The 14,633-nt window shown below is 38.8% G+C and overlaps 1 protein-coding gene across 3 annotated transcripts in view; it reads left to right on the forward strand.

Moving 5' to 3' along the window:
• CCDC149 (coiled-coil domain containing 149) overlaps positions 1-14,633 on the forward strand; it is a 75,723-nt gene that overhangs the window by 36,322 nt on the left and 24,768 nt on the right. For 2 of the 3 annotated variants that reach the window (XM_086746889.1, XM_086746888.1), the window contains exons 10-12: positions 4,205-4,281; positions 9,351-9,458; positions 13,690-14,283. In XM_086746889.1, the coding sequence (XP_086603015.1) occupies positions 4,205-4,281; positions 9,351-9,458; positions 13,690-14,282 (778 nt within the window). In that variant the 3' untranslated portion in view covers position 14,283. The remainder of the gene's footprint in view (positions 1-4,204; positions 4,282-9,350; positions 9,459-13,689; positions 14,284-14,633) is intronic. The other variant, XM_086746890.1, reaches the window with a different exon arrangement.

Genomic DNA, 14,633 nt, shown 5'->3' on the forward strand with positions numbered 1-14,633 from the left:
CCAGCTGAATATGAGCCATCAGTGTGTTCAGGTGGCCAAGGCAGCCAACAGCATCCTGGCTTGTATCAGGAACAGTGTGGCCAGCAGGAGCAAGGAAGTGATCATGCTCCTGTACTTGTCACTGGTGAGGCTGCACCTCGAATACTGTGTGCAGTTTTGGGCCCCTCAGTACAAGAAGGATGTTCAGTTGCTGGAGTGTGTCCAGAGAGGGGCAATGAAGCTGGTGAAGGGTCTGGAGAACAAGTCTCATGAGGAAGAACGTGAGATGTGAGGGTAGTTGTTTCATTCAGGGAAGAAGTTCTGCTTTTGATATTTGATAGGTGATTGACCTATTATTGATTCTGTTATCAGTAATTAAACTTTTCAGGCCGTATGAACTTGTTTTCCTCCAAACAGTTAACCTACTCTAAAGTCAAAACCTCAGTTGTTGCTTGCAGATTGAGATACAGCAGAGTGGTAGATTTGCTTTCTGATTAACTGAAGCAATAATAAAACAGTGGATTAGAATGTGGATGAGCTGTTGAAGTTGACTTTCTGCTGTCATACTGTTGTTATAAACATCCGTTGCCACTTGCTCTTGGAACGGACACACTATTATTATTGCCGCTTTTCTAAATATGTGGCATGATAAAAGGAGCTGTGGGAGTATGTGCCTAGGAACAAGTACACTAAATCCAGCCTTTATTTTTTTAGCCCCACTTTAAAAAAAAAATAAAATAGTTGTTTGGGAAGAAAACAGGTCATTTTCCCCTAAGTGATTGGTAGCTACTGCTGCTAAGTTTAAATAACGTCCTGTGTTTTTTCTCACAAGCATATTAGCTTAATTTGAAAAGGCAGTTGTAAATGAATTCTGTATGCAGTAATGAGTTGCAAGATTAACTAGTTACATAAATGCAAAAATAAACAGTCCTAACTCTGCCTAGCAAGTGGATAAAAATCTTTCTTTCTTCTGCCAGCAATAAACTGTTTATTAGATGTTCTTTTTAGTGCAATTTGTTCCTGAAATTGCCAGCACCCATGCAAGCCGGACCAGCATAGAAGCTGCTCTCCTGCTTAGACATGTTGCACTAATTTTAACATTTCTAACTTGAGCAAGCTCAGTCACGACCAAAATTTAAGAAAGGATTGTGTCAGTCTGTAACTGAGTAAATGTTTCCATGTGATGTATAGAACGAGATACATGACTGTGACAGACCTTATTTACGGACATTTGGGTGATTGTATCTCTATGAGAGTATATGTCTTCTGTAGCAAGATCTAAATGGACAGTGAGGTAGACGGAGCTAAGGTGTTGTAAATCAGCACAGCTCCCTTCAGATTATGGCCTGAGCAAGCTAGAAGGGAGCTTCTAAATTCAGATGGGAGCATTGCTGCTGTTACGTGAACAACAGATTTCTGTGGAACCTTATCCTGGAGGGAGGTTTAGACTAATACCCTCATTGCATTAAACACATGACCAGAGGACAACAGAAATAGCTATGGCACCTTTGTCCATGACCTGATCCTTCTGTTTTAGTTGAAGGATCTGGTCCATTATGGCTAGATATAAAAAAAAAAATAGATTAGGGAATTTGATGCTGCCAACCCATGCAGCCCCTTTGAAAATACCTACTGTTCCAGGCCACCACAGCTCTGTCTCCTCACAGCACATATGGAGGTAACAAATTTTCTGGAGGTCACAGGGGAAAGGAATAAATGGGATAAACAACACTGTGTTCATGATTGCTTACACATTTATTTTTCAAAAAATAGTTTTATTAGAACTTGCAAATTTAGGTAGGTTCATTTCTCCCATACCTATCTTCAGATAATGTGGTTTGAAGCAAACTAGATTCACACTCATCACTGAATGTATTTTGCTCTCTTCCTCAATGAAAGGAGCAGGGTTAAGTATTGTTCTCTCTTTTTGCCAATGATTGTTCAAAGCCGCAGAGTGATCCTTCTATGTGAGAACCTGCCACAAAGGTTAAAAAATCACTCAACAGCTCTTCGGAGGATCCATTAGGAATTAGGAGGATATATTTGCTCTAAAACCTTTAGAAACAGTGTGGTACAGCTGATGAATGAATTATAAAATTTAAGAGAAGCAAGAGAAAAGTGATTTTGCTATTGTCTGAATAACAAAAGCAGTAGCAATAACTGAACTTGATGCAGAGGGTTGAATTTCCTTCTGTGATACAGAGAGCTGACAGGGAGGGCAGTGTCTTTCCCCCCTTTTCTGCCCTGGACCTACTGATGAACTACTTAGGAAAAAAATGAGGATTTTTTCTTTTCCTGGTAGAAGGGCTAAACTTGTGACCTGTTTGTGGTGACAATTATTAGCCAAATCAATGTTGTTTTCTCGGCTTCCTGGCTGAGCTAACATGATGTGGAAGAAGTCTTGCTTCATCTCTGTCTGTTCCCTGCCCCTCTAAGCCAGGGGAACTCCATGTCCTTCAGCTGACCTTTGATGGGGCCTTGGACAGGGAGACGAGAGTGGGCTCCCTGTGTGCGAGGCAGAGCTTCTTGAAAGCTGCTCTGTGCCTTTCTCCATCATCTGTTGCTTTGTACTGCAGAGCACAGTTGCTGCATGTCAGGCCGTACACTGGGATATGAAAATAGAGTTGTTAAGGCTGAATCCCTCATACCAAAGAGAAGCATTCTGAAAGCAAAATCTAGACTGGAACAATTTTGAGTGTAATTGCAGAAGACAGTAATAGATCCATCATGACCTTGGTAACTTATTTGATTACTGAGTTTCAAGGGGGAAATAAACATAACTGCTCCCAAATGTCTTCTCTCCTCTGCTTGTAAATGTGATGGGCTGTTTGCTTTTTAGTTGGTATACACCCCTGTACCTCTCAGTGGTTTCCTTGATATTTATTATAAGCTTTCTCTTTCTCTTTTACTTTCTCTCTCTCATCTTGAAATTTTTGTAATCTTTAAAATACTTGCAGGCTTTTATTGTGTCATTGCAGAGCCCTCACAGTAGAGATTTCAAAAATATTTGTCCTTGTTAATCAATTTTTCTAGTCCCTTTGATATTTGCTGGATTTGCTATTCTTCACGTCCTTCCCAGATTCTGCCATCTTGTCAGTAATGACATTCCCGGTATGCTCAAATGTCTGCAGCATAAAACCCTCAGCGGAGAGCACGCAGTGCAGCATTACACAGCTCTGCCGAGCACGGGAAGATACTGTTGCCTTGCTGTGTTGTGATATGCTGCTTCTCAGCATTCAGTTCAAATTTAACTGACTTATCCTGTTGCTGTAATTTGATGACTAAAACTTGCTATCCATTATCTCTGCTGTCATGTTTAGAATTGCTGCCTTGTCTAGGTTTCTCACTCTATTTATTGTTTGGGATTTATTTAAAGACTTCAGACTCCAGGAGACTTGCTGTGCCTGTGAGAGAAACACTTTCAAAAATCCATTGGAAAAAAGAGCTTTCTTTGCAAGATAGAAATCTTTCATTTGATCTGGGGAGAGAATTAAGACTAAAAGTTAAATCCTGCAGGAGAGCTAACTGCAACTAGTATTTGTGTAGGAATCAGATACAAAAGAAGAGGTGACCCAAGAAATACAGTGAAAACCAAGAGTGAGTGATAAAGGCACTAAAGAGCTTGAAGCTTTTTAGAAAAGTAGAAAACAGAGTTCAGCACTAAAAGAAAAGATGTGGTGGAAAAGATATTCCTTGCCATTTTAAGCAATCTTAGTGATGAAGAAACCTCTGTGAATAAAGGACTAGCCCAAAATTGTGTCTTAGAACTTCAAAATCAATCTAGATGTTGTCTGGAGTTTTCCATATTTTGTCTGCATAGGTTTTACCTTGTGGTTTTAGCTGTGGGGAAAGTAAAAGTAACCAGGAAGAGATATTTGCAGGCAAGGAAATAGAAATATTGTGTGTTGCTATTATTTGTCTTTACTGAAGGGCAAAGGTTGAATGTCCAGTACATCCTAGACCGTTTTTTTTGTTTGTTTTTTTTTTTTTAAACCATGAGATAGATTAGAGAACTATATTTCATTTTCTTTTAACTCTAAGGGAGTTTGTCCATTGCCATCAGTGAAAAGAGATGACTGTATACAGGTTTACTGCACCAGTTAAGTAACAAGGTAAAAATTCAGCTGTAGCCGTGTAAGCAATTGGGCCTTGGTGACCTCAGTATAACAAGGAATGTCATCTCAGCTGATATCCCTGGCTTTTGTTTTGTTTTCTTTTTCCAAAGAATTCTAGGTAATCGAGTGGCAGAACTAGAAAAGAAATTAAGAACTTTGGAAATTGCTGGCTTGTGGAGTCTTCCAGGTTAGTAAAAATTAAAAAGAACAACTTGCGTTATTTAGTTTTCAAGGGTATATTTGCATTTAAGAAAAGCTTGGCTATCACTTTTTTAATGACAGTTATTTTGTGAATGTGCTGTTTGGTGCATTTGCAAAATTAGAAACTTCTAATAAATGTTAAGTTGAAACCAAGAATCAGTAGACTATTTAAACTCTTCAGTCAAATATGTATACTGAAAAAAAAAGTTAAATACTGGAAATAATCAAGTTGTCTCCATAGTCTGCAGGCCAAAAAAAAAGGGAACTATTTTATTTAAACAGTTGTCTAAAATGATACATAGGATATTGGCCATTATGTTTTTCAACAAATTTTATTTCTTAATTTTGTCTTTCTTGCAGCTTCCATGGATTTTATCTCTATATTTTTAATGTTTTTCTGTAGAATCATAAACTCTGAGAAATTGGAAATGTAAATGATCTTAAATTTTCTAGTCCATCTCTCCAGAACAGGCTTATTCCCTGTAGCATCTTAAGTATTGTATTAGGTTTTGAATTACTCAAGTAATGGGAGATTAATCTGCTTTCTAATAGACCTCGCTGTTAGGAAAATGTGCAATATTTAATTTACATTTACTTTTTGCTTCTTTTCTTCCCATTACACCTAATTGTGTCTTCTTTAACCACTGTAAATTATGCTACTCCATTGCTGGTGTTTGCATCATTAGGCTTTGTTCTTTACAACTTGCTATCAGTGCTCCTGAGAGTGGGAGATAGTCTGGTTTAGGCTTCTAGTTTTTTGGCTCTGTTTTTTCCACCTAAGCTTTCCATCTAGAAGAAAACATTTGACAAAGCTGAAGGGACCTTGTGACAAACCTATGCTATTCAGCCATTTGACCCCATGTGGTGTATTTCCACTTTAGCTTGCAGAGTAGACATTCTCAATCACCTTTCTGGAACAGGCTCTCTTCTTGATGCTTTCCAGAACTGAAGGTCCCAAATTTGTTTCCATGGGTCGCTCTTCAGTTAGTCACCTGACATACCTAGTCTACTTAGTGCATTTGTGCCTCCCCATATTCTCCAAAAGATGCAGGTGAAGTCCTTGTCTAAGACCCTGCTAGTGCAGTTTTGTACATGAGTACAAATGTGTATCATAAACTCATCAGTTAAAGGTACTGTAGGGTTTTTTTCCAAAATAGTGTTCCATGAAATTCATACACTAATAAATGCAACGTTTCTAATCTTTGCAAAATGTATTAAAAAAATGGAACAGTGGGAACTTCTTGCACCGTTGTTGGTCTATGTAGGTAAGACATCAAATTAATGTTTCTACAATAACAACTGTCTCTTTCCTTCCTTTCTTTTGCTGCCTGAAGGCCTGAGCTACAATGTCTCAGTGGGATTTGGGAGTAGGTTCTGCTTAACATATATTTTTAGTAACTTATTTTAGCAGTACGTTAATTTTTGTCACTGCATGTAAATAAATGGAAATGTTATCTGAACATTTTGATATCTGGAAGATTAAGATGTTCAGTCACCTGAGTTAGATGACCACAAGAGAAGTAGAGGCTGCTCTACGAGACAATTCCTTTAAATTGAGGAAAACAGTAAGAAAGGATAATCGTAAGTAGTTATAAAGGAATTGTACACTAGATTGAGAGTTCTGTTGAGCCCCAAGGTTTGTTGACTTGCTGCTTGCCTCTTAAATCAAGAGTTCAATTTTGTTTCCAAGTGCACTCTAGTCCCAAGATGGTCAGAAAGAGCCTTGCAACACCTGGTGGGTCACCAGTTTTCTTTTCAGAGCGTGGAAAGCTTCCGCTCCATAAAACAGCAGTGTGTAACAAATGGTGTGGGAGCTACCACAGTGGATTCTGCAACTGAATGTTGTTTTGGGTGAGGGGCAGAACGTGGAGAGTATCTCATCTAGTCAGTCTTAAATCCAGAGAGAAAAATAATTATTTGGTTGTGAGTTGGACTTTTTGTCATTGGAAAAAATACACAGATAAAAGGTGATGTTCAGTCTAGCACAGAAACACACATGTTCCTACTTGGGCATCATTGTCCATATAACATTTATAACACCTACTGTCACCATGATATTAGTATCTTCCAAATGGTGTTAATAAATGATGTTAATAAACATTATCCTATTGAAGAAAGAGCTTGACCACTTCTAATTTTTTGTTGGGTGACATATTTGTCATCTGCTTTTTGAGCAAAGCATGAATGAACTATGAGGAAGCTAAATCAAGAGGAAGTCCATATTTAAATTTTTAAATGGTGAAACTGCTAGCATAGTTCATTTTCTGTAGAAGTTCTACCTACCACAAACTTTACCTTCCATTGTTTGGAAAATGAGGTTTAATTAAACTAACCTCTTGTGAGGTTCATTGCTAAAAAAAAGCAAGCTTGGGCATAGATTTGGCTCTGGTTTTCTTTTTACAAGCCCACTTACCTTGAGGAGGAAGCAGAGCATGTGTTGTTCACAGAAGCATTTAATTCTTTCCTTTTTCTTAGCTACATTGTAGTTCAAATACGCATGCATAATATGCTCAGTGTATTCAGTAATGGTACACAGTAAACACTACCTTACTCCTCTCACAATTTGATGGCACCAGACATTCAGATAAGTAATTCTGTATTTTTAAAAATCTGTCATTCCCTGAAAATTCCAGATTCCCACTGAAAGAAAGCCTGAGAAAAGAGCTGACCATGACTCAGCCTTTTTCTGTCTGGGATGATAAGAAAGTTTCCACACTGCCTCTTGCTCTGCAGTAATTGGTGTGGAGCAAAGGAAGGTAAAATTTAATAGGCTTAGCAGCTGCTGCAGCTATAGCCAGTTACAGCGGTGTAGGGTGCAGTAGAAGTTACAAGAGGATACCCAACCCCAGAGAAGAAAATGAAGAATTTACTAGTAGTGAAAACTTATTTGTCTGCTTATTTTGAGATCTGTATACTTTTCACTGAAGTCCTTGAAAAATTCATTAAGTAGAGGAACACAAAGCTATATCAGTTATAAAATTGAACTTACACAGCAGCTAATTGAAATTCCCTGTGTGTAATCCAACTTCAGGTCATGATTCACAGAATATAGTGCAGCAATACCCCTATGTCCTACCTCCTTCATGAATGGATGTGAGTCACTGTTAATAAATAAATATGTGTCGGAGTCTTTGGGACACATCTGTTGCTTAGATGTGTGGATCCTGAGCTTAGCTCTATTCTCTGTAACCAAGTTGGTTTTCAGAGAAAAATGTGAAAGTGAATGTGTTTACTGTGTAAATCCTGGCTGGAAGTCAAGAACTTTCTTTTTTGAAGTTTGTCTTGCAATCTTCAGGGACTTGAGCTCAGACTTTACTTTTTTTTTTTTATTCAAAAAAAAAAAAGGAAAAAGAAGACAACTCTGCTTTCTACTTTCCTGGTAGACATCTCCTCCCACGCCCCCAATTCTTTATTTATCACCTTTTTGAATTTTACTTCCTCTGTTGGATTCTTTTGTATCTTTTTGGATATGTGGCAGCTCTTGACTGTGTATGAATATCTATTGGATGTTTTCATACCACTAGTTCCCTGTATGATTTAGTTTTTCCAACACAAAATTCCTTCACTGTTAGAGGAAAGTACATTCTTCCAGGGGCTTTTGCATTTCGAAATAGCCATCGGATTTGTTTTGCCTTTTTTTTTCCCATTTTAATTAATTTTGCCTTACACTGGAGAGGTTCTCCACTTTGTTGTCAGTTAATATTATTTTTTTTAATTACTTGCTATGGTGAAGGCAGAATTCTGATGCATACTTGACAGGGATCCATGTTTCAAAAGCATTATTTGCATTCATATTGCTGTAGTATATACCCCCACACATTAAGGATAGAAAACAGTCATTAATACCTTCAGGATCAGGGCATTTACAGCCAGCACTTTCAAAAGTAGTTAGGAACTGGGGCTGTCCAGTTAGAGTCCAAGGGAACAGCTTGACTTTCATCATTTCTTAGTAGGTACCAGAATTTTCTCAGAGCTGGATTTATTCTGGCTATCTCCTGACCTGATGCTCTTTTGAAAGTCTTTGTCTTGGATGGGTGATTAGATTTAGGATGTTGCCTTAAGGTGAAACGTACAAACAGATTTAGAGGGGAGAAGTGGTTGTTACATAAATGTCCGTTCTTATGGAGATAAATAGAGCAGTAGCTTGCCGCCTCCCCAGCCATTACTCATCGGTTGGCTGTTGTTCTGGAGGCCACACAAACACCATGCTTAGCTGATCTTGCACATTTCCTGCCATTTCCCCTCTAGGTTTAAGGTAGTGTCAGTCACTAAAAACATGAGCATCCTGAATAGTGGAGGACTTCCTGAAGGATCTGCAGGTGTTGCTTTATGTATTGCTAAAATATGTAAGGAGTAGGCATCTACAACAGAGTCCTCAGCTGAAGAGTTTCTTGCACTATTTTGTCTGCAAAAGACCTGGAAAATTGCCCTTTTCCATTTGGCTTAAGATGAAAATGCTCAGAAATGTTTTTGCAATTCTCAGATTAAAGTCCCTCCCTTTCCCCAGCAATGTATGCTTGTTCGCTCCCTCAGTTCTTAGTTATGCTAAGCTTTTGCTATTTTTTTTAAGGGAACATTGTAGGATAGTATGTGTCTGAGTCTGTAGTGTAAAACTATATATGTGATACGAGCAGGTTCATCACTGAGGCAGAGTAACAGGGAGTAAAGAATCAGTGCTGAACACTTGCTGGTAATAGCATGCAAATGATCCATTACTCTTTGTAAAACTTTTGGTATGATCTGATTATCAATATTCTGAATTGACTGCTAATTGCTAATACAATTTGCTGCATACAGCACCTGATCTTCTTTCAAAATCTATCCTTTACTCAGTACTGTGAGTAAATACATAAGCCTTTTCTGTATTTGACTTGCATATTCCAGCTACAGTACAGAGTATTTTTTTCCATGCTCTAGAAGGATTATTTGAGATGCTTTTCCTGTTCTGTGCTTTTCAATAACATTGCAAAAAATTTGTAGGATGTGTTTGGATATCATTAGTGCACAATGGATGTAATTGGTGAATTAATAGTTCTAACACTTCAATTGTTTCAGGTGGAAAGGATACCATAACGTTCAGTGACCCAGCCTTGCCTGTTATACAGCGGTCCAGGTCACCGTTGTTAGCGTTTACTGATAAGCCACAGAAAACTGAAGTACAAGGTGAGTACCTGGAACGTAAGGAACATGATGAGACCTGAGCACTCGTTTCTTTCCAAATAGAAAGTAATAAATTCTCATGCTGGGATAGCAGAAGGCAAAGTTTCAGTTGTCACATTTGAATAAGTCATCCACAAGTAAAATGGATAGATGGTCCCAGTACAAATAGCAAAGAAACGACTGAAAAATGAGTGTTGAATAGATTGCACAGGTCTAGGGATCAGGTCTTACACCTCAAGAATTTTCCTGACAGATAACTTGATACTGTGAGAAGTTTTTCATGCCATCTATGTTACAGTTAACTGCCTCCTGCCATTTTTCCCTCAGTTAAAATGCACGGTAGGAAAGCAGTCTGTGGAACTGGCTTAGCACTTTTCTGCATTACAGCTGATATCTAGATGAAAGGCTTCCTGATTGCGCCTGGTAAATTGAAATACTCTACTCATTTTCCCAGAGAAGTTGACTTCTTTTTTTTTTTTTTTTTTTTATAGTCTTGCATGGGTTTTGGTAAAAATCCTTCTTGAATAGCAAGCTTTAACATCGCTCCAAAGTCAAGCTTAACTTTATTTGACAGTAGCAGAAGACAGTGTTTTGCTGATAACCTTGATTTTTTTTTCCCTTAGTTTTTCATAATGAATGGGAGATGGATTATTATGCTTGCCTATCGGCATTTGGATAAGCTCTTTAATGGGCATAACATTTTGGTATGCCCAGATCTTACTCAGCTAACCATGAAGCATCATAAACAATTTATTTGTTAGTCGTGAAACTAAATAGATTGTGGCTTAATTTTGACTTTAGTATCCATGTCATCATCTGATAAAACTTGACAGCCGGACTGATCATTTTTTATAATCTTGATCAGCTGATATTTTTGCTAAAAATAAGAAGTGAAACTATAGTGAATAGTTCTCTGGTGAGTAATAATAACTCATAAATATTCATTTTTTGCCTACTTAATCATTGATTTTTAATTAAATCTGCAACTACTGAAAGTATTTACTTGGTGGCATTATGCTCTTTCTTTACGTATATGTCCTAAGTGAGGTTAGTATTACAGTTTCAGTTAAAGCTGCCTGCCAAATCTCATCAGACCCTGTTTCTGTTGCTTTGTAACACTGCCAAACTTTAGCTCTGCGCTAAAGCTTTCCATGCTGTGTTTTCTACTTCAGCTGATTTTTTTTATGTCAGCCAAATCACTTTTTTGTGTTAAATTCTGATGACCACGTGTTTTGTTTTTTTTTTTTTTCCTTTGGGTTTTGTTTGTTTTTTAAAAAACATGCAAGCATTTAGTATGTCTGTAATGGAAAGGAATTTGAAATCTGGGGAAAAGGTTTCCACCTTGAGAAAACAGGCTGGAGTTTCAGACCCATTGTAAACCATTCACTTTCAAATCTCACCTGCTAAAGACAACGAACAGTTGATGAGAAATGGGCAGAGTGAGTGTACGGACTAGATAAACAAAAGGGATATAGGGCAGGAACAAAGAGCTAGGCAGGGGAAGAGAAGAGTAGAATAAAACAGCCTTGGAGAGGAGAAAGCAGACAAGGATTAGTCCTGTGGCAGTCATGGGAAGAATCTGCTCCCAGTAGGTCGTAACCCTCTCCTCCTCCCCATCCTATAACCATAAGAGACCCAAGATCAATCACAGAAATCCTGTCATTAAACCGGAGTAGGCTAAGAAATTACTGCTCTGTCTACACAATCAGCTTGGTTTTTTCCTTTGCATGTGGCTCAGTATACCTGATAACCTGCAGTGAGGACTCAGACAGAAGTCACCTCTGTGATGGTTTACATAAATGGGGCCAACTTTTCAGTGACACAGATGAGCGCATACATACTGCCAGCTGTGCAGGGGACGCCAGGGCTTCTAGTAGTAGGTGGAGCAACAATAACTTCTTCTGTTGGTCCAAATCCTCTTTCTGGAGGCTGTTTGGGGCTGCCATCTTCCCTTCAAAGCCTGGAAAGGAAGCTGTGTGTTTTCAGCTGTAGGTCCTGTCCCAGTGTGTGGAGTCACACAGCTCCTCTGCAGTCAGCAGCTATATGGATGTGATACACCAAGTCACCTTTTGTGCTGCTCTGCATACAGAATGACTGTCTGGTTTTGAGTCTTAGGAGCTTGGTGCATATTGAAATTTTTCATCTATATAGTGTACCTCCAAAATCTGGAGGAGCTTGGCAGCTGGGAAGAACGTAGGAATGTGTTTATCTGCCTTTGTTTACCAAGCAAGTATGCCCTTGGTTTAAAAGTATTCCAGAAATACAAACAAAACCACTTCTACTTTCCTATTAGTTGAATGATCAGTTGAGTGAAAATAGCTGATAAGCAGAATAGCAATGAAATTCTTATGTATCTTCAAATACTAGGCATGATGTCACGTCGGTCAGCTATGGTGCTTTAAATAGTGCCATTGATATTTGGTGCCTGTTTGGCCCAGGAGGCGTTTTTAACTTTTGCATTAACATACATTCTTTATCAGAACTTTCTGTAATACATCAAATGTTACTCTAGCTAGATCTACAGATAATCAGAGGGCTTTTTCAGGCTTTTGTTATCTAATCTGTCTGCTTACTCTGATCTCATCCAGGCCTGTTTTAGTCTGTCCTTGTTATCATTGTTTTAGTTAAGCTGGATGGTAGAAGTCTGTAGGATATACTGTGCAGTTCCTGTGTGAAAATTCGTAATAACATAGTACAATCACAGGAATTAAAGACTGTCTTGTGCCACCAAATCTCACTTTATCCAATGCACAGGATGGGTAGTGTCATGGGATAGATTGTACTTGAGCATCACAGTGGCTAATGAGCAGCTATTTAGGTTTTTTCCTCTTCATTGTTGAATGCATTGTTCCTGCTGTATTGCCTGTGCGCTATTTCAAGCATTCCCTGAAAACAAAAGTACTGTTTTTCTATGGACTTTTCTTAGTGTTCTAGTGCTTTGAAATAATTTATCTTCTGAAAATTGCAGCAAGGTGATGAGCTGTGTTATTCCACTGTAGAGGGAGGAAACTGAGGTACGGAAAGAATAATGTAGGTCCCTGCTAATTTTGAGTGCCGACTTTAGGTATATACATTTTGGCTCTTTTTGGAGCGCTTCAAGTATGTATGTTCAGATACACGACATGAGCAGAGCAGTACTGTAAATCAAGCTCCTAGTTTCCAGCTGAGCGCTCAGATAATGAGGATTAGATCCAGTGGGTGATCGCCTTTTGAAAGTTAATTTATCCATGCATTTTCCACAGACTTAAATTCCAGGTCTTCAGAGCAGCATTCCTAGCTCCCTTCATGCCAACCGTTGTCTCACTCACTCAGCAGCTCCCAAATTCTAAATGAGGCGGGTCTGATAGAGACCGTAGGCTCCTGCACTGGGTAGCTCTGATCCCTCCCTGCAACCAGGCTGGTCCTGTGCAGTGTGTGGGGCAGGGTGAAATAGAGTAAATGCTGATATACAAAAAGGTAATCCATATGCACAACAAGAGTAATTTTAAGTTGTTGATGCATTTTAAGATGTCTCTGGCATTTCCTAATTTTTCTTACTTGACTTGGCAAGCTTATTTTCAATGAGACTTTTTTCCCTTAACTGAGATGAGGACAGATTCTCTCTCTTTCACAAAGCTGTTTGTTTACACATTGCTGTTTTCTCTATTCTGCCACGTTTTTCAGTGTTTGCCTTTTTTTGTTTTGTATAATGGTATATTTAAAATTGTTCCACTGCTGCTTTGTTTTATGCTGTTACACAAATTAGTATCTTTTATGTTAGGAGAAATGTTGCAGGACCAATAATGAAACTTCATTATTGGATGAAAGCTCCAATTAAATAGAGCTTGTGTTAACACCTGAAAGGGATAGTGATGTGGGAATTAATGTTAAGCTGTGCCAAAAATTTCTGTAGCTGAGTGCCTTGCTTCGAGTTGATATTCCTTTGAAAATGTTTGCCTGACCCTACTGTTCTACAGTATGGTATGGACTATGACTCTTTTAGAGTTGTCGGTGTTAGGGAAGGACTGGTTCCAAAATAGGGCCAGATCCATCAGGAATCTCAGTGTTGATTGCTTATCATGCAAGAAATGGGCCTGGGATGGGATAGGGATCACTCTTAGAAATTCCTTACTGAGGTAAACATCTCTGTGGCCTGGCACTGGTGGTGATGGTCTTCAGATCAGATATATAATAAATATATTTAATAAATAAATATATCTGCAACTGACTAGAGCATCTCGCTGTTCTCTTTCAGCAGAACAGAAGGAAGAACCTGATGAAACTTGTGCTGTTGCAAGCGAGTCCCTGGCTGCAGAGGGAACTAATTTAAATAACAGAAACCAAAATAAACATTTTTATCCTTCATTACCCCAGCTACCTTCCGAGGAAGAAGAAATAAACAAGCTTGGAACTCAGATAATTAAACTGACAGAGCAGGCAGTTGCAGAACTGGAAGGGAAAAGAGCAGGCGCTTCCGCAAGGGAGCAGAGCATGGTGGTTGGAGCAGAGCTTAATGGTTCATCTCTGGGAGAGTGCCCACTTTCCAGCCCTGACCCATCCGAACCTACAGATCCATCAAACTCAGAGAATGAACAAGCAGCTGAAACTGAGGCCCTGAAAGAGAATGATGAAACCTCAGAGAGCGATTGTGAAATTCCAAATTATAGAGGGGATCAAAACAGCAACACCATGGATGTGGTGCATACTGAGGACACTGGAAGGTACGGAGAGCTCCGAGTTACAACTGCACACACAAATGACAGCTTTGAGGAGCTCCCTGAATCTGAAAATAAGAAACCATCTGATCCTGCTGAAAACTGCGAATATTTGGATAACAGTTTGGCTTGAGGTATGACATCCAGGCCCTCAAGCTTCTCACTGTAATCCTTTTGCACTGCCTGTGCTGCTGTGAATATGATTGGTGAAGCAGTGTGCTGTAGGGTTGATTTTTACATCAAACTGTTAATATTTGCCTAGTAAAGGTGGTTCTCTGTTTGTTTTGGCTACAGCATACCAAAAATGTAAATTACCTAAAGGAAAGATTTAGTGATGAGGTTTAGTCATGTTGTTTTCTTGTAATGATTTGAAGTTTCTACATAGATTGATGTAATTTACATTAATGTAGCAAAGAGACCAATGATAATGATTTATCATATTATCAGTAGGCTTCTGTGACATGGGTGGTCCTAGTCCTATGGA

Source organism: Chlamydotis macqueenii, chromosome 4 (genome assembly GCF_036417535.1).
Source record: "Chlamydotis macqueenii isolate bChlMac1 chromosome 4, bChlMac1.mat, whole genome shotgun sequence".
In the NCBI taxonomy this organism is placed as follows: domain Eukaryota; kingdom Metazoa; phylum Chordata; class Aves; order Otidiformes; family Otididae; genus Chlamydotis; species Chlamydotis macqueenii.